The 26,254-nt window shown below is 41.5% G+C and overlaps 1 protein-coding gene and 1 pseudogene across 2 annotated transcripts in view; both read right to left on the reverse strand.

Moving 5' to 3' along the window:
* Positions 1 to 1,274: 1,274 nt before the first annotated feature.
* Positions 1,275 to 26,254, reverse strand: part of Wasf1 (WASP family member 1) — a 49,310-nt gene continuing 24,330 nt past the window's right edge. The window contains exons 2-9 of one of the 2 annotated variants that reach the window (XM_076552413.1): positions 15,103 to 15,263; positions 13,270 to 13,404; positions 9,268 to 9,421; positions 8,002 to 8,119; positions 6,729 to 6,898; positions 5,253 to 5,432; positions 3,182 to 3,810; positions 1,275 to 2,135 (exon numbers count right to left, since the gene is read on the reverse strand). In XM_076552413.1, coding sequence (XP_076408528.1) covers positions 1,978 to 2,135; positions 3,182 to 3,810; positions 5,253 to 5,432; positions 6,729 to 6,898; positions 8,002 to 8,119; positions 9,268 to 9,421; positions 13,270 to 13,404; positions 15,103 to 15,235 — 1,677 coding nt within the window. In that variant the 5' untranslated portion in view covers positions 15,236 to 15,263 and the 3' untranslated portion in view covers positions 1,275 to 1,977. Of the gene's footprint in view, positions 2,136 to 3,181; positions 3,811 to 5,252; positions 5,433 to 6,728; positions 6,902 to 8,001; positions 8,120 to 9,267; positions 9,422 to 13,269; positions 13,405 to 15,102; positions 15,264 to 26,254 lie in introns of both variants that reach the window. The other variant, XM_076552411.1, reaches the window with a different exon arrangement.
* On the reverse strand, positions 21,331 to 22,622 carry LOC143268992 (small ribosomal subunit protein uS5 pseudogene; annotated as a pseudogene).

Genomic DNA, 26,254 nt, shown 5'->3' on the forward strand with positions numbered 1-26,254 from the left:
TTTAAGGGGAGTGGTCAAACAACCCTCTCACAAGGGTCGCATATCAGATATTCAAATTTTAAATTATGATTCATAACAGTAGCGGTGAAAATACTTTTATGGCTGGAAGGTCACCACAACATGAGGAACTGTATTAAAGGGTCTCAGCACTAGGAAGGTTGAGAACCACTGTTCTAAACTAAGCTATTTAAAAGACTGAATCAAATCTTTTATTTAAACCATTAGGAATTTTTTTATTCACAAATCAAATTGCTACAGCTGAACTTAGTTCATCATTCTATTTTACAAAAATCATAGGTCACTGGTTAGTTGCTTAAATACCTCCCATATTATCATGATAGCAAGTGACTATGAATCAACCACCTATTTCCCCAATAATGCTTCATGAAATAACTCACCTCAAAACTCAGATGCAGGACAATGAGCACTCACCTTTTGTTCACGAGCTCCTGTGTCTGGTCAGGTTTGTCTGCCTGTTTACAACGTGCCTGGAAGCAAGTGAACCTGGGCTGGGCTGCTTTAGCAGCGTCTTTCCCTGTCGTCATTCTCTACACAGGTTCTGATCTGTATGACAGCCCGGAGACCAGGGAGGGGGAGGGGACAGGCATCAGGGAGGAGGCCTAGGTGTGGAACTGGTGTACTTCACATCAGCCACATGCACCTTGTCTGCAAGTCTCGGAGACCCAGAGTCAAGGAATACAAGGCACCTCTTGATGAAGAACTGGAAAGCGGACTGCAAGATGTGCACACAAGCCAGGCTCAAGAGTGAGGCTACCTAAAATAACAACAACGGAACTGACCTGCCCTAATTCCGTTCAGTTTAGCTTGTTTCTTCTGAGCCCAGACCTTCCCACGCAGCCCAGGCTGACCTCAGACTCTTACCCATGTCAGTTCCAAGTGCTGGACTGCACCACAGGCAAGCACGGTCACAGATGCTTCTCTTAGCATCCTTAATGCAAGTAAAGATGTTAACGTGCCTCCTTATCACCTCCAACTGACACAAATAAAAATAACTCATCCCTACACAACCTGTGGGCCTGGTGATAAATTGACAATAAGGCATGCAGAGGGCAAGGAGCAAGGAGGAATGTTAAGTAACAAGGAGCTGAAATGTAATTGTGCAACTTCAGAAAAGCATGGCATAAACATTCCCTTACATAAGAGACAATTTGTATTTTAAAAAACTCAGAGGACTTCCACAGCTGAAGTTGTTGCACTACCTATGCATTCAGAAGCTACCTTATCCACAGATGCATTCAAAGAGCGACACCGGGAACCTTTCAAATGAATCATTTATTACATCAGATTGTTATTCTCACATTATGTAAGTTACACATATGCTTATTCTGAGTATTTCACATGGAAAAAATTTAAACTTCTATAGGCAAGCAAAACTGTACCACACAATATATAAGTGGGAGAGGGGTTCTGCTAAACGTTCAAATAAGGCAAGTATTTAAAACAATAAAATGATAACAAAGAAATTAACCATTCCTTAAGAGAATTCAACACTACGAGCTAAATGTTCTTTCCGAGTGTTTTCATATAATCGAGGCAGTGTTTCTTCATTGAAAACATCAAAAAATGGAATAAGGCTCATTAACAGACACAGCTGCCTTCAAGAGTTCATCCTCAGTTGCTTTCTTTAAATTTAAAAAAAAAAAATCACAAAGTGCACAATTAAGGTATACCAAAAACTGAAGCTGCTACTCTAACAACGGCTGCCCATGCTTAATACTTAGTGGTTTATTGGACCAAATTAGATTTTTCCAGGGGGGAAAAAGATAAGCCACTGTAAAATATTTAGTTTGAAATATATGCTAATACTTTCCATAGAAATCAAAAATTATGGAGGAAAAGGGTTATTCATTATGAGGAATAGGAAGCAAAACACTAGAATGACCAAACATTTTCAAGGAACAAGCGCCACAAAGGACATGTGCATTCAGTCTTGCAATACAGAGCAATGCAACTCCCTTACTCCAGCCAGTCCACTTCATCGAACTCCGAGTCATCTTCCGAATCACTGTACTCCACAGCAATGCGGCGGGACAGGATGGTGGCGACATCGTTTTCAATCCGCTCATGCTTCGCTTCCTGTTCACGCTGCTCTTCTACCTTTCGTAGCTGAATACCTGACAGAGCGAAGCCAAACCAACCATTTAAGATCAGAATGCAAAAACCAGACACAATCCTCATGGATTAAAACTAAAGGCGCATGAGAAATACTAATGGGAAAATAAAAAGCAAGCTCCACTAAAAGAGAATTTGAAGGAACTGTATTTGAGTTTTGAGTCTTTTGCTACATAATCACCTATAAATTAGATCCTGAACCCCCAGCTATTCCTGGGGATATCTGTATTTATCCATCACGCTCTGCTGCACCTCATGCTCATCTGTAACCAGATGACACACTTCTACCACCTCTAGGGACAAATAAGCTGCTGAATGTATCTTCTGTGGCCTTGTTGTCCCTGTCCTTGAAGGAAAGGTACTACCATTCTCTATATTCTTACTTCCGCTTAGGAAATGCTGAAATAAGAAATGAATAAACACATCTTTCTTGTTTCTAAGCGAAGAACTTTAATCCTTTAGAGGCATCTGGAAAAACAAATGTCAATTACACCCCAAATAAACAGCTTCTGCACTAAAAATACTATTTTAAGGAGGTTAAAAATATAGAGGGAGAATTTTTATTAAATCTTCTGTATCACAGAAGTCTAACACTTTAAGTTTCTGCTTTTCTTTTTCAGACAGTCTCATGTAGCCCAGGCTGGCATGGGACTAACCACAGCCAAGAATCACCTAGAACTTCTGATGCCCCTCCTCATGGCTCTATTACAAGTGTAGGCCGCTAGGTTCCGGTATATGTGGCACCTGGAATCAAGCCCAGGGCTCTGTGAACGCTGGGCAAGCACTCTATCAGCTGAACTCCATTCCCAACACCAATGCTTTCGATTTCTCCTTCACTTTAAGAAACCCCACTAAGTATGAAAATAGAATGGTTAAATGTCATATTTTTTCCTGAAAGTCATTTAAAATAGATGTCCTACATAGCTCTGTTCCTTAAATACCATTTGTACAAAACCACAGTCACCTAAAAGTTTATAAGTGAGGAACACAGCATTGCCCTAAGTATTTAGAAGGTTTCCAATGCTTTCCACGGCTCTGAGACAATTACCTTTTCGTATTGCTTCCAGTAGTACACTCCTTGCGTCACTGATGACAGGTAGGGTGGATGGATGACGCTTTGGCTCAGAAGCAGGTATAACTTGTGATGGAGGAGATGGGGGCATTAATGGAACATGGGGACCTGGGGCAGTAGATGGAGCTGGATGGAGCCCAGAGGGAGGGTGAGCAAGAGCTGCAACTGTGACAGGTGATGATGGCCGGATGCCAGGTGGAGGCAGAGGAGGCGGTGGTGGGGGTGGAGGCAGCCCCTGCACTTCCCCTTGTGGGAGTGGATGAACTGGTACAGTCTCACAAACTGGGGCAGCTCTAGCTACTGGTGGAGAAGGCTGGACTAGAGGAGGGGCAATCGGAGGAGGAGCTGGGTGAAGAACACCAGGGGCAATCTGAAGAGGAGCTGGAGGAGGTGGTACTGCGGGAGCCTGCAAGGCAGTGGCTGGAGGCGGAGGTGGGGGAGGTACTGGGGGGGGAGGAGTCGAAGTCATCGAGGCTCTTAATGAAGAAGTTGACAAGGCAGATGGAAGAGGTGGGGGAGGAGGTGGGGGGGTGGGGCTCACAAACACAGGTGTTCTGCCTGCAGCTGGCGACTGGGGGCGATTTTCTATCAAACCTGTAGCAGAGCTGAAATGATAAAGAGAACCTACAAGTTACTGAACGGGAAACCAAGAAGAAAGTGACTGGAGAAACTATCAATAACTACTGGGAGCTACATCAGTAGGCCCATCAACATGTTCCTATAGACATTTTATGTAACAGTATTTCAAAAGAATAAGAACTAAAAGTGTACAAGAAATGAACGGGTGGTGCTTTGGTTTGTAATTATCTCTGGAACTTCAGTCAGTGCTCTGAACCACGGGGCCATCACTCCCCGCGGTGTGTAATAATCTAACAACTTTCTGAACAGTCTGACTTTGTACACAACTTCCACATCCACTTGGGCATTTTCTGCCTACTTAAGTCCATAGTGTTCAATCCTGCATTATGATAGGAATCTGCAGTGAGGCACACTTACCACACCGCAGTCCTGTGCTCACACTCACAGCAGTATCTGGCTCATGTGATGATGGTGCATTCACACTTACCACACCACGGTGGCTGCAGTCACGCTCACAGCAGTATTTGGCTAATGTGATGATGGTGCATTCACACTTACCACACCGCAGTCCTGTGCTCACACTCACAGCAGTATCTGGCTCATGTGATGATGGTGCATTCACACTTACCACACCGCAGTCCTGTGCTCACACTCACAGCAGTATTTGGCTAATGTGATGATGGTGCATTCACACTTACCACACCGCAGTCCTGTGCTCACACTCACAGCAGTATTTGGCTAATGTGATGACGGTGCATTCATACAGAGGCTGTTAAGGCTCATTGTGTCATTTCAGTGAAGCCAATGCCAGCTCATTAAAAACCACAAAAGGAAATTTACAGCCCTTTTTTTCTTCCTAAGTTAGTGATCCGAGGTTTTTGTGGTTTGTTCTATTTTAAACTAAAAATGGTAAAGCTGGGCTGTATTTCTCTGTTAGAAAACCTCTTTAATATGCCTATGTTAAAAATGTCTAATGACCACATTAACATTCAAAATAACTTCACTAAAATATTGCTACAAGAAACTTTCTATTCTCTTTGAAGTTACTAAAATATTTTTCTTAATATCAAACTAATATATTTGGCCTTCATATTTCAGACCCTTACCACACTGTAAAAATTCATTTTTTCTTAATAAACTGTGTAAGATAATGCTAGTTAACAAAGCTGTAATTACATGAAAACACAAATCTTTAAAGCAGTTATCTAAAGGTCTCCAGGAGAATGTGCCTGCTCCAATCAGAGGAAAGCAAACACATTTTATAGGCCAAAGGCTCCTTGCTTCGTGAACCAAGTTTTGTTTTGAACAGTTACTTATGGACACTCTCCGTCTGCTTCCACACAACGAAGGCAGACTAAAGCCCCAGTGAAACTATTTGTCCAGAAAGCCCAAAATGTTTCTATTGATCCTTTAACGAAAAAGGCCACTGGTCCCTAAGATAAAGCGTTATGAGGCTGTCCCCGCATACCTGATACACGTGGGTATGGGCTTTGCATCTCCTGCTCCATGCATTGGTGGAGGTGGAGGTGGCTCGTGAGGTCTGACTAAGACCCTTTCCTCAGCTCTGGTCAGAAGTTCACTCATCTGACTGAAGGGCAAGGCAGAAAGCGAGTAAGAGCCATCCATATGATCCACATATGTCTGTGGCCTTCAAGAAATAGACAAAGAATAGTGTGTCTATTAGAGAAATGAAATGTTACATAAGTGGTTATTCTTTTGAGTGCCAGTAGTTTATTTCTGTGTGAATTATTTTTAACCAATAATTGACAAGTAAAATGTAAAAACTTGAATTTATTACCACTTGGACATTTGTTTTCTTAAACTAATGGCTTCCAAAAGTTTTCTTTTTCTTTTCTTTTCTTCTTTTTTCTCCTAGAGCTGAGGACTGAACCCAGGGCCTTGAGCTTGCTAGGCAAGCGCTCTACCACTGAGCTAAATCCCCAACCCCTTCCAAAAGTTTTCTAACAATAGAAAACTTTCTCTAGTTCTAGGGCCACAGAAAAGAAAAGAAAACTGAGAACAGAGCTAAGTAACATAGCAACGTGAGAGTTAGATAAAATTTTAGCTGAGCATGGGGAGATTAGTATTTACCAACTGCAGTGCACTCTGGGAACAAAGCTGGATTAACAGATGTGCAGAGCATGTCACAAATTACTGTGCTTACACTGGTAAACAGGCCAGACAAACACCTATGTTTAACTGTAACAGAGGCACACAGCTACAGATTTTAGTTTGTTTAATTTCCATTCTTTCAGTTCCTTTAGTTATATAGCTACGCAGAATCTCTCAGATATACATTTCTCTCAAACTGGGCCTCAAAGTTTCAGTTACACCTCCAAAACTTTCTATGTGTTATTCAAAAGAAGACGTGAAGCTTGTTTCCAATAACATGAGTATGATAATACATACATGACTTTTCCCACAGAAACTTGAAAACATGTGTCTGTTATGACAGCATGTTACTCAGCCAGGACCCCTGGCCACTGAGAAAGGAACAGGACCTAGCACACATCTGTAAAAGAAGGTAGGTAATTCTGTCTGAAATTCCCGATGTATCTGAATTTGGGGACAGGGAAAGAACAGAACTGAACCTCTTCTTAGCTCCAGTTTCATGAGATAAATCAATACTTCAAAAATATTCCAGACACACTCTACTATGGCATTCATCACAGTCTACCTGAAATATTGGAGGCAGTTAAATCTTCAGATAAAAGCTGAAACAAATCATTAACATTTCTTTGTACAAACGGCAACACAAAGTCCAAATGTGGAAGTGGCCTGCTGGAGGAGGTTGGATTTTGCAGGTTCAGTGGTCAGAGCTAAAATCTTTTCTATTACAACAGAGCCTTCCAACTCCAGTTTGGGAGCCAAGACTTAGAAGGACAGAGAGACAGTGTACATAAATTCAGTGTTCAGCATTCATTCCAAACAAAATAAAAGAAACCTTGTTTCAAAATGAGAGGCCGGGCCATTGGCAACTTCAATATGCTTGTGTAAGAGGTCAGCATCGTCTTCCGCCAGCTCCGGACCCTGGGCCAGCTTCTGCCATTCTCGCCGCCTGTCATGAGGTGCTCTTGGCACTTTTTCGGGTTCATGAGGACGATCTAGATTTTTCTGCTATAACAGAAGCAGTGACACAAGCCAAGTGGTGACATGCTAAATACTTAAAAAGAGGCTACAATAATCCAAATACAATTCTAAGGTCAATGTTTAAAAAGGCAATGTCATCATGATATAGCCAAACACAGGACCATTTTACAGGGACACTAAAAGTTAAAACTGACCGGGGTTTGCTGTAATCCCAGTTTCTCACCACGGTTCTACAACTCCATTTCAAACCAAGAGAATAGATGCAAAATGGTGTGCCTAGATTTTAGGCAGAAACCCTCTGAATGCAGGAAAGTCACTAATTCTTACTCCCATACCTACTATTATTAGTAAGTCTCAAGGTTTTACCATGGACGGAACTATCTACCCCTGGTCGGTAACCAAGCCACTGAACTGTCTGTATGGGACACGGCCAGAAAGCACAGTCAGGGGAGAGCCTGAAAGGCCTGGAGAAGGTACAACCACGTCCAAAGGGACAAGGCAGGCCACATACATGAACGAAGTCTGTCAGGTGTAAGATGGGCGCGCTGTGAATTGGACAGGCATGGCCAGCGAAGGAATTCTATTCAAACAAAGTTTAAAAAGCCCTGTGCTTGGCAAACAAAACCTGTGTTCAGGAGCACTCGGGCTTGCCAGTCACCAGTCTGCAAACCCCAGCTACAACACCAGGGCACTGTCCAGCACGTAAGAATGTAACAGGAGGGTGTTATGGGGACTGAGGAAAGTAGAGACAGACAAGGGCATGATGAAGACAGCCTGTGCCTCTCCTGTGCCAAAAAACTTGTTCCTTCCTTCTGCATACTTTAAAAATCAGTATGAAATAGAGCAGATTCAGGAAAACTTTACCAGAAAGTGGAAATGGCAGCACAACAGACTGGTAACGGGAACTTGGTGAGGACACAACAACCTGTCGACAAGAGCTGGGACACACGGTGGGGCTCAACTGCGGCCTCCACTCACATCTACACAACACTCCTTTGTGATCTGTGCAGTCAAGGACTTCAATGCATGGACCCCATGAGACGAGACCGTCAGAGTGTAGGTTAATAGTCTCCCGTGTGCAGCAACACATGAATACAGAACTCCAGGCTCTTAAACCTCTTTAATACCTTCTGCTTTCGCTTTTCCTTCCGCTTATCCTCTGTATCTTGCAACATCTTTTCTTTCCACAGATCAAAGAAATACGAAGGATTGGTATAAAACTTCAGCCCTTCCTTCCCATCGTCCCTGAAATACAGTATGCCAACGCCATGTATTAGGTAAGACAGGAACAATCAGAGAAACTTGTCACCCAAATGTGCTTCCCCTCATATCACAGTCCATTACACAGCACTGTGACACATAGCGTGTGTTACAGTATTGTCTCCCAGCCATGATGCATGTCAGTGATCTTGGCACTCAAGGGAAGAGGGTCACGAGTTCAAGCCTATTCTGGACTGCATAAGGAGATCATGTCTCAAAATGAATCAATATTGCCAAAATAAGGCATTGTAGCAATACATTTTTTTTTTAAAAAAAATATAAATCAGAAATGAAACTATGGAAAATGAAAAAGCAGGGCTTTTCAGAGTTGATACTAATAGTGTAAAGCACTTCTGTTCAACATAAAAGCCCACTTTTGCTGAATATGGAATTTTCTAAGTCCTTTGAGGAAAGTCGATAATTTGAAAGAGTTCTGACGAAAACCCAAGTCTGGAAAGCAGGAGTGTCACTTAGAAGAGAGAAGAACCTCTACCATTTCCAGCAGTGTTCTAACGAAGTTAGTATTCTACTAAGTCCAAAAGGTGTCTCTTAATTTTCAGTTCAATGTTAGCATTCACTTACATCTGTCAACCTGCCTACTGAACTACAACTTCAAATAACAATTTCAGTATCATTTTTTTCAGGATATGTGTTGTACATCTCAAATTGCCTATTTAACAAATCCCGTGAAAGAATTCCCAAGAAACACTAATTCGAGACTTCACTGGAGTGAGTGGTGGAAAGTATTAAAAAAACTTCATTTTCATTATTCAGAAAGTGAAGATGCACATATCAAGATCAGATAGCATGCAACAATGATGTCTGTCAGTGTTGTGGAACTGTTAGCTTCATTTCCCTATGACTAAAAATTAAATTAAAAAGACAATGACAACTTTACTGACCCAATTCCATGGTAATCAATCACTTTGCTAGTGGCTCTTCATAATAATTACTTGAACAGGTCTTGTCTTTTGTATGTCAGAGCCTGTGAAGCTCGTCTACTGAATAAATAAAGGTTTTCTGAAAGCAACAGGTAGAGAGGCCATTCTGTGGGCTAGAACCAAGTGAGATTCAAACTGTGTGACTCAAGCATGAGAGAGACAGCAGGGTTTTTAATGTACTACTCTACTGACCTGTAAGGAGTGAGTATATTGAGTGGTGGAGGTTGCTCACACACATCATATGTCTCCTGCAATGGGATAGGCAAAGTCTTGCGGTCGAAAAGCTGCTGATCTTGAATTGTAGAACTTCGGAAAGCTTTTCTCATTGTTATATCTTGCAAAGATACTAAAACAAAAATCACAACTTCATTTTATTTTCCTAAGACAACTCAGCTGAATGACATATCGATACTGCACATTATTTCAAAGCTCGTATGCCACAACAGATTGTGTGCCTTTAGTGACTTCATTAACCAGGAGTCATCCTAAACAGTCTATCATTACATTATCCTGATCATCCTCTGCCTGATCCTCTAGGTGAGTTCTGAACACAGCTTTCGGTTTCTCAAGCCCAAAGGGTCCTAATGGCACATTTCCAGTATTTCTTTTTTCTTTGCTGGCTCTTCCTGCCCACCCCCACCTAACTTAAACTCTTCCCCTTTTTTCTGTCATCTTTTTCCATCTACTTCTATTCCTTATCAGCTGAAGGAACTAAGAATATCTAATGGCATTCTAGGTTAAACAGTGTTGACTTCTTGCTATGTATACTATAAATACGATATGTGGGTGATCTATATTAGTTTTAACTTTACTCCTTTTATCTACCTCACCATAAATTTTTAAAGACTTAGACTTTCTTGTACATTAGTAACCCCAGTTATTGGTACAGCACAATGGCATACATGATGACTTAAGGCTAATTTCATTTACTTTTGTAGTGTCCAGCATATTAAAATAAGAAATGCATTAAAACACTGTAGTTTTGACATCTAGAGTGATTTCTTCACATTAAAAAGCTGGGTAAAGCTGATATGAGGGCTCCCAGCACTTGGGAGGTGAAGGCAGGAAATTTGCCACAAGTTCCAAGACGTAATAGTTTATAGAGGGAGATTCTATCACAAAACAAAACTAGAAACAGAAGAAGAAGGTATCTTACATACTGAGTATGCATGACTTTAAGCATACAAATGCTGTATACCACAGCAATGCCAGTAAGCAATCACAATTTTCCACCATTTCCCCTAAAATACAGGGTCATTTCTTCCAAGTAGAGTTTGTGAACAACTGGATCTGTGTGGCCCAGGCAGAGCAATGGGCCTGGTCTACACCTGGTCACAGTGTAACTGCATCTTCCACACGTCCACAACCCCACCTTGTGATGTAGTTGTAAACATGAGAATACAATTCAGGGGTAGGAAAAGAAAAGGCTTTCCTGCTGTCATCAGAGAGTGGTCAGCAGGTACTTAATGAGTAAACACTGTGTGTGATGCAGGCTTTCACCCTTTTCATTTTTCAGTGAGACCAGAACTGCTTTCCCATCTTTAAATACAAACAGCCAAAGCTAGAAAACACACAACAGGCTCAGCAAACGAGGCAAAGCAGCCCAGCAGAACAGAACCAGATCTGGTCTGGAGGCTGATTCTCCCCACAATCCGCACACTGTCTTCAGGGCAGAACAGAAACAGATCTGGTCTGGAGGCTGATTCTTCCCACAATCCGCACACTGTTTTCAGTATGCGGAGCAACGAACACGGTCAGTTGCTGCTGCTCCCTCACTCAACCCAGCAACTTACCCAGCAACCAAACCAGAGCTGCCCACAGATGCCCAGAGCATCTGGTAAAGGACACCAAAAGCATGCAAACTAGTCAGTCCTTCTGTCTTCACCTCTTCTCTGCACAGCCTACTGAGAAACACCCCACTGCGACAATGACAATGCCCTTCCACTTGACAAGATCTTGTATTACCTCAATAGTATCAGACACACAGTAAGTATGTCAGCTCTATATGCTCATAAACAAAATTGAATTAAATATAATTGTATACATTTTTATAACATTTTTACACACTTTCTTAATTAGTTGGCAGTTTCATGGCTGCTACCACTTAAAGATAATTGAAAATACTTTTATCGTACTCTGTAGTTTAATTATATGTTCACAATGTTATTTTCTTTGAATTCCCACTGAATTTCAAAGCCCAGATTGAATCACAAATCTCCACAAACAATCCCAATTATTCACATTCAAAACAGTTAAGTGTTCAGCTTTTAGATTGAGAATTCTTCTCCATGCTTCACATGTTTTGAAGGAGCTACAGAAAAAATAATTCTGATATACTCACACCTTTAGTCATTTACTGGTATCAGTACTTTTACTTGGTGATGGTATTAAGACATTTATTAGCATTTAACAGTATGAATAACCAGAATGCAGTGTGTACATGCATCACACTGTCAAGGAAGAAAACCAGTAAATGCTGTATTTAAAAAGTAACAGCATTTTGAATTAAATGTTAATTTTTGTTATACATGAAAATGGAATTTATATAGGAATTCTTACATGGCATACATTTGTAACTATTTAAAAAGAAAATGTTGATATAAATTATATTTGAAAGTATATATGGTTATAAGGTATTTCTCAACATTAACAATTAGATATATTTCAAGAATTTCATGAAATGTAATTAATGTACACAACTATATTTCAAAGGAAAGCTCTAAGAAAGACAACCTACATGTAAAACATACACATGACAGAGGATTTGGACCTAGAATCTAGAAACACTCTTACAACTTCACAATAAAAAGATAATTCGATTTTAAAATGAGGTATAGAAGGAAGAACATCTAGGAACAAAGAACTGAATGGATATTTCTCCAAGGAAATATACACAGGGCTCTACGCTCAATACCATTAGTCACCAGAGAAACACACACAGATATTAAAAACAAAGTGGAGGACACTGGTCATGAGACCACTGACTGTCGTTCACTCAAATGACATGTCAGATTAGGAAAGCACACTGATAAGTGGATTAGGATAAGACACAGGCAGGGTGGGAGAAGGAATCTGGAGTGGCCCTTTTGATGGAGTGCTAAAAATATTCTAAAACTGACTGCAGTTATAAAACTGGTTATACGATAAAAAGACCTTGCTGAACTGTATCTCAATTTTAATGAATGATGAATGTTAAGAGTAATAAATCCTTATTACATTATGCCAAAAGGAGTTGTTCAATTAAGATATTCATCCTAACATTCTTTGCTTTAAAAATATTAATGTTTTCATTGTTTAAATTTGGATCTATAACTTGAATTTATACTAAAAGTGTTACTCAGCAAAAAATCTTGATGAGTACAATATCATGAAAAATTCACATGAAACAATTCTCTATAGTATATAAATGAAATTTACATTCTGTTTTATTTCTTTTTATGAATAAAAAAAAAGCAAACAATCCAGCCAATCCCAGCACTCAAGAGGCAGTTATAGGTGCTGCTCCGAGTTCAAGGCCAGCCTTATCTACAGAGCAGATCCAGATAGCCAGGTCTATCTACAGAGAAACCTCTTCTCAAAAACCAAAAAAAAAACCAAAACAAAACAAAACAAAAAAACCCACCTAATAACAAAACGCAAAAGAATTATCAGTGTTTCAAGGCATTAAAAAAGTTAATATGCAAGATATCTATAGAAGCTGGGCGGTTCTACCATTAATAAATAGCAATGTGGTTTTTTAATAAAACCTTGTATCTCCATTTTATTCTTGGCATAGAACAATCTGGGGAACGGTCATTTAGAGCAGACAGTAGCAGCAGTCAATTAAATATCAAAGACATAGGTTAGCAATACATCCACAAAGGCACAGTTAAAGGAGTGACATGAAACCTGAAGATTTCAGACACTTTTCAAATAATTTTAGTTTCTCAGACAAAAAGCACACAAAAAGTAAGGGAGAAAGAACTGAAGAAAGTCTGAAGTCAAGAAATAAATAGTATTCCCCAAAAGGCTTGTTTTTAAAGTAGCAATGGAAGCCAAGCTGACTTGGTATTATCTTAGATAATACACTGATTTATTTTTGCATGGACACAAAAGGCCAAGGGGCGACTGTAATCAATCCACACTTAAAACTGCTCACAAACACACTCATCTCCTGTTTTAATACAACATAAAGAAAATACAGAGTCAACTTACGTTCTTCTTCTTTAGGGTCAAGCTGTGTGACGCTAACAGACAAACGATCCACACGTTCTTGTAACGAGTTAACTCTGAAGGAAAAACTATGTGCTTCATTGAATAATTCTCCAAATATGTCTTCAGCATACTTACCTAAGCAAAAATGAAACACACCACAGTGTAATGCAGCTGTGATCACCCATTCACAAGAAGCAGGTTAACCCTGTCACTTAGGGCACTCATCTGGAACTGCATTCATAAGAAACAGGTCAACTCCTCTTACACAGGGCATTCATTTGGAACTGCCTTACACTTGAAACCCATCCTAATGTTACCCAGAAATATGAGGGTGGTGGAGGCAGGGGTGTGTGTGTGTGTGTGTGTGTGTGTGTGTGTGTGTGTGTGTGTGTGTGTGTGTGTGTGAAAACTGACTAAACCCTACCCTACCACATTCTGCTTGGTGACTTGTGTCTAAAATGGGAAGACTTTAAATGTTTTATACTTAACTTCCAGATGCGGGTCAGGGAAGACTATTATGTAAAAATACATACAAAAAATTTTTTTCACTCTGTAATCAGTGTTTGTACCCAGACTCGGCTAGAGCTGGATTTCAAGCCAGAGAGCAGAATACAAGACTAGTTACTGTCTCAGGAAACAGAACCAACACTTTTGAGAGACATTTGACCTCTTATTATAATTTCTTTTAAAAATCATCAAAAAGCTAAATTCTTCAACTTTTCTAGTCATGTATATCCTTATTACCAAAAATCATACTGTGACACAACCAAGTGGACCCTCACCAGAGGCTGAGCAGAAGGCTGCTCAAACTTAACTTTCAACTTTAAAATGTGTGACCTAAATATCTTTTCTTTGCAGGTATCCAGGTTCAAGTATTTTGTTATAGCAACAGAAAATGGAATAATACACGGTCTGTCAAATTATTTACACGTGAGAGCAAAAACTAGACTTTATTAGTTCAACCTGGCAGTGTAAGCTGACTGTTCACAAGGGAAAAACCACAGGAAGGGCGAGAGCAGAAGATACCTTTGAGGTAATCAGAGCCGCAATGGTTAAGAGAAAACAAAACAGAAGAAATTTATGAAGTGAATTTTAAATTTTCATTAGTTCTCTAGTACAAAGATAGTAGTTATTAATTACTTTCTAACAGGAAAACATAAAATCTTGAAGCCGGGGGGGGGGATGTCCCTAACCACACGAAGCACCGTAGGTTACGTTCACTGCTGTGTTTACAGGCAGTGTTTGCACTACGGGGTAAGACGGAGAACTCAGCCTTGTCAGGAGCTGTTTCACTTGGTTTCTGTTTGTTGCCTGGTGGAAGCCGAGGTCTCTTGCCGTTTCACATCACGGCGTGTTTTAGACTCGGGTCACATATTCTGGCGTCCCTTACACAAGTCACATCACTAGCCTACTGTTATCACTGTCCTCGCTCTCTATACCTTTCATTATATGAAGATATTTCCTTATATTAATACAATATATTTAAAAGGAGATCCTAAAGTCCCAAAATAGGAACGGTCGAACTCTCCAGAAATAGTAAGAAGAAGTAACAACCAAGCAAAGTCCTATCCTGGCTCTATCTTCTGAGATCGAATCACATTTTCCCATCAATCTCAATAATTCTAATCTCCATGTGATACTGATTTGAGAGATTCTGTTAACAGGAATTACCATTCAAACTCACTGATTTTATATAAAGTGACTAAAATTCTCATGGTTAACATTAAAATCTTTCTATGAAACATCCCTCCTAAATCACAAGTACATTTTCTTAACACTCTAAGTCCAAAGCAAATTCTGGTTTTCAATGTTTCAACTGATATAAATGCTTACTTAGGCTACTCAGTTGTCTAATTATATTTGCCAGGGAAATGTTGGTTACACATTCCAGTTCATTCTTAATGCCCCTGGGCAGCGCTGTGTGGCACAAGTGCCTCGGATCAATGTTTCTTTTCACTAGTGGCATCTTGAGATCAACAGCTGTACCAGCTCACCTGTGAGAAACAGAAAGAGAAACCTGTATTATAGCTGTAACACACAATGGCACAAATAAGACTGACGTTATACACTGTATGAAGACAAAATAGAGCCACCTCATCCAAAGCCAAACTTATTTGTTAATTATTTCTTTGCAATTACTAGTACACGTGTACACACACACACACACACACACACACACACACACACACACACACAGCATTCTTGTAAATTTTCAGTATCAACTGCCCCATGGGAATTCATAGCACTGTTATTAGCGCGGGTAGATTTGTACTATGTGACTGGTGTAAGAGATCCTCGCTAAGGAAGTCTAAAAAGCTGAGATGTAGCATCCAGTTTATATCCTACATGCACCAGCTGTGCTCAGCAGATCACCACCTGAAATCTCATCAAATCTACCAAATCTTTAATTATCAAAAAGTCCTGCTTCTTTGAACTGCAGTCTGTCCTCACTTGAAGGATCCCCACGTGCACAAATTCAGCAAGCAAGGGTGAAACAACAAGTCTCCCAACACCGTGGTTCAAATTTCACTGACCAGAAAATATCAACTATGAATGTATAAACTCAAGCATCATTATGCGCAGTGTGGGCTACAAATCAGTCACCATGAGATGCCCCGTGATCAGGGTGACCAACCAAAGTCAGTTTGTTGCACTGTGTGTGTGCTATGCACTCACAGACAGCAAAGCTTTTCACTGTGATGCCTTCTTGCCTGTCATTCTAACCCCCCCCACACACACACTTGTACACAACGGAGATGGCTGGAAAGGGGAGTCGACAGAGACGAAAGAGCAGCCAACACCAACAAAAGACGGTAATGCGAAAACGAAATTCAAATACAATCTAAGTGCACTAAAAGACCAAACAGCCGGCTAGAAATGCCACTAGTGCCAGTGCTGGAAAGACTCGAGCTGTGCAACTGGAAAGACTCAGTAAAGGTCACCTTAGGGCCACAGATGAGAAATGTGCTGGTGACAAAGGGAGTGTGTGCCGCAGACAGTGAACGCTGGAAGAAGAATTTCGCACGCCAGGAAGCCTTGGCGGCGGCGCAGCCGCAGTGCACAGAGGGACCGGAGACTGCATCGGAGGCTGATTCAAATGCAGCAGAGAGAAGCTGAGAGTTTGCCAAGGCACAGGCAGAGACCTCACTCTGCTAACTGCGCTTCTGTATGCTGCACAAGGCAAATGCTGTTCAAAACGCTCTTGGCAAGTTCTTTAGTAAGAAAGAAATTCCTAAGGAATTCTAATGGTTTAAGTTACATTTTACTTATATCCAGTCAATTTTACTTCTTAAAAAAAAGTCCTTGTACATTTTTAAAAGCAAAGGAGTTTTAAGGTTTTCTGGTGGTTTTTAACTATGTGTATGATGTGTATGGGTGCAGACATGCACATGTGGACAGCAGAGAACTTCTTGGCATCTGTTCTCTCCTTCAGGCAAGGGCAATGGGGATCAAACCCCTGTCTTCAGGCTTGTGGCAAAGCACTTCTACCTGCTGAGTCCTCTGGCCCTCAAGACACTGCTTTGGAGAATAAAACAAAAACCAGGGAACATTAAAACATCATAAAGAGAGCCGGGTGTGGTGGCGCACGCCTTTAATCCCAGCACTCGGGAGACAGAGCCAGGCGGATCTCTGTGAGTTCGAGGCCAGCCTGGGCTACCAAGTGAGCTCCAGGAAAGGCGCAAAGCTACACAGAGAAACCCTGTCTCGAAAAAAAACAAAAACAAAAACAAAAACAAACAAACAAAAAAAAACATCATAAAGAAAGAGTATAATTTCTCCCATGGATTAAGATCATTTCCTGTAGTCTCAATGGTGTGTGTGTGTGTGTGTGTGTGTGTGTGTGTGTGTGTGTGTGTGTGTGTGTGTGTATAAGCCAGAGGTCAATGTTGAGTATCTTCCTCAATCACTCTCCACCTTGTTTTTTGAGACAGGGTCTCTCCCTAAACCTAGAGCTTAAAGAATCAAGGCAACCAGGTAGTCTGGCCCCGGGACTCTGGTGTGTGGCTCCCAGCACCGGAACCGCTGGTGTGCACGGCTACACTAATGTTCTACACAGGTGACAGACAGGATGGTGGACATGGGTCCTTGTGCTCACCCAGCAAGAACTTTACTACTGAAACATCTCTCCAGCCCCGTGGTTTATTTTTCAAAATATGAGGGAGGGGGGGAGAGGGAGAGAGGGAGAGAGGGGGGGGAGAGGGGGAGAGAGAGAGAGAGAGAACACGTGTGTTCAGACTCTCCTGCTCCTGGATTCCTCCCCCTCCCTGACTCTGACAGTCCTGTCCTCACACGCTGCTCTGCCTAGAACGCCTCTCCTTTTCTCCTCCTCCCAGGGAACACTAACTGTTGAGACTGTACTAAGCACCTCTCCTCTGAAATCTCACTGAACTCCCCAGGAAGATGTAACTACAACTCTTGGTGTCCTCAACTTTGACCCATATTTACATTTAACAGAATTCTACCAAGTATATGCTACTGTATTGGACTGGGTTATATATTTAGACTTTAGTGAAAAATTTGAGAGAACCAAAATCTTGCCTTATTCAACTTATATTTCTAATATCTAAATAGGTGATGATCAGATGATCAAGAGTTGATCAATATACAAGTGGAAGAAAAAGCAGAGTCACGGCATAGAAGTGCAAGAACACCGAGACTCTCTAGGTCACTGAGAACGCAGACAAGCACACACACCTTTCTAAAGCAACTATTTCATTATCATTTCAAAAGTTGAGAGGTTTTTTTTATTTGCACAAAAAAGGATATATTGAGAAAAATCATGTCCTACAGTTGCACCACGGAATCAACGTTTGCCCGTTTTGTACAGGGATAAAAGAGGGATAGGACTTATTTTTCGGGCACCTGTAGACTCCAGCTCAAAGGCTAAAGGACAGCAAACACATACCTTCTGGTGGAAAAATGTAGAAAGGCTTATGAAGTAGTTTCAAACATTACTGTGATGATAAAAGGAAAATGGCCTTCAGTGTGTTTACAACAGTGTCTTTCCATACAACGAAAAGGTCCCTGAAATAAAGTCTGCCCCTGACCCTCCCTTTACTTCAGTTCACTCCAGACTCATTTCTCATTTCCCTGTCTAAACTGCAATGACCAACTATCTAATCCAGCTACCAAATCTTAGCGATAAAACGTAAACGAAAGCTATGAAAATGTCAGATTCCTAGTTTTAGAGATCCCTTCACCACTTTTAACACTGTACCTTCTGCCAGATTAAAGAGAAAACCAAAATATACAATAAAACATAAATTAATTACCAAGCGAATATAAAATCAAATTTATTTCATTGTTTTTAATATACTAAAAATGACATTTTATTTAAAAGCAATACAAAACTGCACAGTATGAGCCAATTACATATAACTTAACATCTTTTAAACTATCAATGTTTAACTTGATTAAAGGGAAACTTTAATCTAACAAGAAGGCCAAAATATATTGGGCTATAACATAAAACAACTCGTTTCTGAAATTGTTGCTCTGTTCCCCTAGGTCACAGCTGAAGAAGACACTACCATAGCAACCCCTCACTTCCTAACTATTATATAACCCACATGGTTCTAAAAATAATCAGCTGTTGAAGATATAAAAACCTAAAGCAATTCTCAGGTTTTTCAAATGTATATTTTCAATGTTCTTAGCAAATAAATTATCAATTACTGATGCAAACTTAATCACGTGTCACCTAAACAGACCAATTCTTAAATTCTTAAAAATAATTTTTTTTTTCGAGACAGGGTTTCTCTGTGTAGCTTTGCGCCCTTCCTGGAACTCAGTTGGTAGCCCAGGCTGGCCTCAAACTCACAGAGATCCGCCTGCCTCTGCCTCCCGAGTGCTGGGATTAAAGGCATGGGCTACCACTGCCTGGCAAAATAATTTTTAAGATAAAAATTTTAGCAAAAATCTAAGTAATGTTTTTAATTAGGAAAACATACCTTTTATGGGCATATTTCTAAATCCTGAAGCAGGCTGTGATTTAAATTTTTAAATTAGCTGCAATAATGCTGAGGATGACAGGTTTACTAAAGTAATAGACTGCATGGTCCCTTTGAGAGCCAAGAAAACGCACTCAAGCAATTCAACCTCAGCAATCTGACAGCATCTGAAACTGAAGCTGCACTTTGGCGACCACATTAATCATTTTCTAAGTTCTTTTAAGCCTGTTTTCTGCTGATTTTTAATGAGGCACGCCGATGTATAAAAGCATGAAGCAATATGTAAGTGTCAAGATATCCTAAGATCGGATACCATAATGATGCTGAAAGTTTAGAGAGCACAAAAACAAGTTATACAAATTCTCATTTTCAGAACTCAAAAAACTAACCTATGGGGAAGCCAGCCACAGGCCTGCTCCACACAGGGCTGGGCACCACTACGATGAACAGGTATATAGTGGAGAAATGGGAGGAGAAGCCCAGTGGTTTGTGCGCTGTGGAAAGCGGAACTGAAGACACAGGGTGGTGAGGAACAGGCTGCTATGGGTGGGCCGTGTAATGTCCCGGCCTGTGCTGCAGTCAAAGGCCATGTCTGGGTCTGTGGCCCTAATGAAGCCCAGGTCTGTGTTGATATTCATGACCCATGATACCACTGAGAGCTATGAGGATGCCCATAGTCTGGATGCCACCTGAGGCCATGTTTATGTCTGAGGGCCATACTGATCTGAGTGGCCTGAGCTGCTGCTACCTGAGGTCATGCTGACATCCAAGCCTAAGCTGCAGCCGAGAGCCATATGTGGATCCATGGCCCTGCTGCAGCCCGGGTCTGTGTTGAGATCTGTGGTCCCTGTTATTACCAGGGGCCAGAGGAGAGCTGGCCCAGGTGGTCTGGGCACCAGAGAACTGGTATGCCCCTCGCCAGCTGTCTCGGCTGGAGAGCTGGCCCCGCTCTGGGGAGAAATGGCCCCAAGGGCATCAGCATGGGAGAGCTGGCCCTGACCTTGCCTGAGGGGCTGTCCTAGCAGAGGCCTGGGCTGACCAACTCCGCTACCACCCAGGCCCACATCTAGCCCAGGGCTTTGAGTTGGCCCACCCCAACATCTATCTACCCCATCTATGAGCTGCTGCTGCTGGAGTGTGTGAAGGTACCAGTCCTGTGGAACTATAGCTACAGGATCTCCATGACTCAGGGCATGTGTGCCAGACCAATAACTCATTGCAAAAGGGTGTACTGCGGTCATACTGCAGACCCCAAGGCCACTATGACAAATGATTATGTGATGAAGAGGTGGGAAGGATGGAGGAGCTAAGTGTTTCGTTTTGTTAATTTCCTTTTTTGGAGGGAGGCTCCAAGGGTGGAGGGCGGACACAGAAGGACTAGGATATGAGTGGGATTGGGACACAAGATGTGAAATTCACAAAGAATCAATTCAAAAAATTACGAAAAAGGGGGGGGGGGAACTAGCCTATAAAATTACTTCAACTGTTTAAAGGAGCATATGCAAACAATGCAAAAAAAAATCACTGCTTAAAAACTATAATAATTATAACCAATAGCTATTTTTTAGTTTAAATGCAAAATGTTCTTCGCATACTCATATATTTAAAGGGACCCCCCGCTGGTGACAGCTGGAGCCTACAGAACATTCCAGAAGGCCCTGCTGGAGGAGGTGGGTCTAGTAAGTGTGGGATTTGGAGGGTTAGCCTGCCTTATCCCTGCCCTCTCTGCTTCTTAGTCCAGCTGCCATGTGAAGATCTCCACCACATGTTCCTGCAGCCACAGAATTGCTGTCATCCCCAGCAGCCAAAACCAAAACCCAAACAACACATAAAACAACCTTCTGGACGTTACTTCTGTCAATCCTCTGTTAGCGCAACAAGAAAAGTAACTAATACAACCTGCTAAAGCAATTACACATGGAGCATAAGAATTTCTAGTATTTTCCTATGAGATCAGCAGTAAGTCCTAAGTCTTAGGACCCATGTCAGTCTAACAGCCAATGATCATTTCAAGTGGCTTCTTAGTTAAAACAACAACAACAACAAAAATTAGTATTATTTTTTTTTTAAAAAAGACTTCATTCACTTTATTTTTCTTGTGTAAAAACCCTTAGGTGGTGGGCACAGCTGGAGCCTGGGTCCCTGAACAGAGACTCTGGTGTGGGTTTTCATAAGATGGTCAGTGAATTTCTGATAAGGAGACTTGGTGAACAATCTCTTTCCAGAGGTTGGGATCAGGTAGCTGCTGTAAGTCTTGGAGGTGGCATCAAAGGTGGCCTTGGCAAAGTTGCCGGGGTGGCAGTGCGGCCCCTGGGTGAGGTGTAGCAGTCATCAACAGCAGACACTAGCCATCAGCAGCAGCTCCGCAGGCACAGGGGCAGAGATGAAGCCAGAGCCTCTGGGGGCAGGGATGAGACACACCAACACAGCCACAGCGGCCTGCAGGACAGCATGGGGCTTGCCAATCTTGTTCCCCCAGTAGCCTCTGCACAGGGACAATGGACGGCTTGGCCAAGACGATGGCCCCTCGGATGGCAGTGGCTACCTCCTTGGAGCACTTAACACCAAGACCAACACGATCATTGTAGTCCCTGATAGCGACAAAAGCCTTGAACCTGGTCTGCTGGCCAGCCCCGTTTCTGCAGTGGCGTGATCTTCAGAACCTCATCCTTTAGGGATGCGCCCGGGGAACAGTCAATGTTCTCGGATTCCTTAACGGGCAAGGAGAACAGGTAGATCTGCTCCAGGGACTTGATCTTCATGTCCTTGACCAGGTGGCCCAGCTTGGTGATGGGGATCCACTCATCTTCACCTCCACGAGCCTGCTGGCCTCGACCACGGCCATGGCCTTGACCTCGACTGTGGTCTAAGGACTAAGACGATGCCGAATCCTCCGAGGAAGCTGCTGCAGCCTCCTAATCCCGGGCCCCTAGTTCCTCCAGACCCTCCTGCTGTACAGCATCATCCATCAATTGATGTTTTCTCGAAGAAGGAGTACTGAAAATTTTACATCACAGAAACTATTTTCAATTTCCCTAAGACTACTGGATATTTAGTTACTGAATCTAAAGATCTATTATGTGATCAATGGGGACAGACCAGCACGAAAATAATTATTCAAATAAAAGGTTCCCATAGTTTAAATATTTTAAGAAATTTTGACAGAGAAATTTGTGTGTGTGTGTGTGTGTGTGTGTGTGTGTGTGTGTGTGTGTGTGTGTGTGTGTGTAGTATGTATGTTTGTGTACAGGTGAACTGGCCCGTGTGTGTGCACAGATGTCAAGTTTGGGTATATCTCTATATGCTCTTCACCTTACTATTACTATTAGTGATGTTATTTTCTTGTGACAGGGTGGCACACTGAACCTGGAGCTTGCCGGTGCAGCTGGAAGGCTGGCTCATGATCCCCGGTTTCCGCCTGTCTCTGCTCTCAGTGTCTCGGGGCTGAGGTTACAGGTGAGCAGCATCACATCCAGCTCTCTGTCTGCATCTGAACTCACATCCTCACACCTACGCTGCCACCACTTTATCCCGAGCTAAGGATACACTGTTAACAGAAATGTCCTATTCCCTTGAGATTAGAATTGATGTAATTACATGTAATAAACTAATTACATAATTTCAGCATGGGGATGTTTAGAGAAATTCTTCTCGGAAAATTTTCTCTTAAAATACTATACAAGTAACAAGATGCTTCACAGTTTTGAAAGGCAAAACTGATTAAGGTAATATAAAAGTTTTGAAAAAGAATTCATAAGAATTACACTAAAACAAAATATATAAATCTAATTTTGAAACACAAATTCAATCATGTAACATCACAGACCTCTAAACAACGAATTATTATAAACATACTGTTTAAAAGAGTAACAGTACAGGGCTTCATAACTCGCTTCCCATTAAACCTCCAGTGTTCAGACCCCAGACTTTCATTACTGTAAATGTTCATTATTGTGAGTGAAAATCTGAAGGAAACAAACAGAGCTTAGCAGTGTAATAAAAGAAGCTCGTACGAAACCACCTCAGGATTATACACAAATAACACGCTTCCTCTTTGTTGTGAACATTCAACTACTCCCTGTTACTGAATCTGCAGTCAAGATAACAAAATCAATTTATGAGCCTAAAGAACTATGAATCAAACCATGAACCACACTGGAAGACTCCAGGTACTGGGCTGCTTTCAGATGCTCTGGCCTCTGCTTGAAGAATTTATCCTGAGAGCAAGGCTACCTTTACAAAAAATCAGGTAATTATATTTTGTGCTCCATGTGACAATACTAAAATGCTACATTTTGGTAGTCTGAGACTGAAAAGGACAAATCATTAGATGAAATAAAGAAAAAGCAAATGAAATAAGCTACACAGCAATCATAACGCTGACATTATCGGCCATTTCAAGAGTGGAAGGAGACTCTGCACACAAGCAGTAATTAGATCACCAGACCCAAGGTTACTATGTGATTCCATGTTACTCTTCAAGAAAGCATGTATTTCTTAGGTTAATAAACCAGTACCGAAACTTTACAAATCTGTATTATTACAGCGATGTTCTTTTCAGTAGTTACAGAGATGTTACTCTGAAATTTGAGATGTCTACACCACAAATTCAGATTAAGTCACCTGAAAAACAAGATCAAGCACTCTATGCTAAAAAGTGCATCTTTAGGCATTTGAGGCACCTCACATTGTGCCCCTGCACTAAAAAGGGTAAAGCAGGCAGACTATTGTGAGTTCAAGGCCAACCCGAGTGAGAGTGAGTTCTTTGAGGTTCGCCTGGGCCACAGAGTAATGAGCCCTATGTGAAAATCAGTATTTACCTATGGAGTAGTTATGGTGCCGACACAAGGCTATATAACAACTCACAGTTTATTAAACACCAATGAATCTACTACTGTACGGCATGCTGAAGGGGGCAAGAAAAACAGGTTGTCTTTGGATTGCCTAGGATCTAGTGTCTAACTATGTAAGATCTATTTTTTTTAAAAAAGATTTATTTATTCATAATGTATACAGTGCTCTGTTTGCATGCATGCCTGCAAGCCAGAAGAGGGCACCAGATCTCATTACAGATGGTTGTGAGTCACCATGTGGTTGCTGGGAATTAAACTCGGGACCTCTGGAAGAACAGCTAGTGCTCTAACCGCTGAGCCATCTCTCCAGCCAAAGATCGAATTTCTTTAAGAGATGCTTAAATAGAGATCAAAGGGATTATCAAGAGTTAGCAAGTTGAGAGAGCTGAGTTTAGATTTTCACTTGAACTTAAATACCTGAGTTCAAAGACCTCAGACACCTCATATGCAAACAAGTCCCAGAACTGGGAAAGACCAGCATGGGTAGAATGTAAATAAAGAAGACGGGGCAACGAGTAGAAGACTGGATTAAATAGGACCCCGAACACCGTCTGAAGATGTTTGACACTACCCTAACAGAAGCCTCTGAACAAACTGCAAACCAAGATGGGGCTGACTATTCTAATCTCCGTTGATCATCTTTCTTTCTATAAAGACTTGAGCAGAAGGAAACAGCAAAGTGGAGGTGGACCAGCTGGAAGATGAAGGAAGAAGTCTAGGTGATACAGATGGCAGTCACCAGCACTTGGTGACATTCTGGCGTCAATTTAGGGTATATCCTAGAGGTAGAATAAATGAAGGATGATTAGGAGTAAGATCCCAATTTTGGGTGTAAGAAAATTTCTACAGTTAGTTCATACCAAAATTATTTCTGAAGTATAGCAATTATATCAACCTATTATTCTGATCCATAAAATCTGTGTACCATGAAGGGATTTATCAACAACTGGGAAAATAACCTTATGTAGAAAGTAATTAAATGATGTTTGGAGAAGGAACCAATGTAAAAGTGCTAAGTTTTAAGGTGGAAGTCAATTAGGAAGATGAGATATTTAGTGGTTTCATTCATCTTCCATTAGTATTTTTCCTGTGTTTTATTATTCTCCTGTATGACATACACATTTTACCTATTCCAGGCCAAAGGAGAAAGCTTAGATCCATATAACCACTCTGTTCTCCTACATCATTCCCATACTCTACACCTGAAACCTGTGTCTTCCAGACTTGTGGACCACACGGCCAAGGCAAACAATATTCCCAGCACTCCAGCCTGCACTGCTAGCCAACCCACGCACACATGCAGTGATGTCTTCTTTTGCAGAGGACGGCGTGGCAGAAGAGAGGATCTGCATGATGAACGATTCGTTCACTTCTTGACTGTCCTGACCATACTCTCCATATGTCTGAGCAAACTGAATGAATGGTGACCATGTCAACGGCATCATCTGTGCTGTAGTCTGTGAAACTAAACATCCACAATGAGATAAATTTTTTATTTTCCTTTCTAAATGGACTATTCAAAATGGACAGTTCATAGGACTTCAACAATTGCAAGGCTAACTAACAGTACAGTGATGCTGTGGGGTGGTCTGTATGTGTTGTTCTGATTGGTCAATAAATAAAACACTGATTGGCCAGTGGCCAGGCAGGAAGTATAGGTGGGACTAACAGAGAGGAGAATTGAGAGAACAGAAAGGCGGAGGGAGACACTGCCTGCAGTGGCCACCAGGACAAGGAAGATGTAAAGTACCGGTAAGCCACGAGCCACGTGGCAAAGTACAGATTAATAGAAATGGGCTAAATGTAAGAGTAAGAGCTAGACAATGATAGGCCTGAGCTAATGGCCAAGCAGTTTAAATAATGTAAGAGTCTGTGTGTTTATTTTATAAGTGGGCTCTAGGACTGGCAGGACTTGGCGGGAGCTGGAGATAAATTCTCCAGCTACACAGCGACATACAGGATTGGGCATTTTTAAAAACTTAAAAAGCATTTACTGTTATTGTGTGGGCTTTGCAGTGCATGCCACAGGGCATTTGTAGAAGTCAAAGGACAACCCTCTTTCACCTTTATGTGGGTTCTGGGGATCAAACTCTGGTCACCAAGCTTGTGCCCAGGACACAGCATTAATTTTTCCATTTATTAATTTTCAGTGTCACATATGGAGGTCAGAGGACAACTTGG

This window comes from Peromyscus maniculatus, chromosome 16 (genome assembly GCF_049852395.1).
Source record: "Peromyscus maniculatus bairdii isolate BWxNUB_F1_BW_parent chromosome 16, HU_Pman_BW_mat_3.1, whole genome shotgun sequence".
NCBI lineage: Eukaryota > Metazoa > Chordata > Mammalia > Rodentia > Cricetidae > Peromyscus > Peromyscus maniculatus.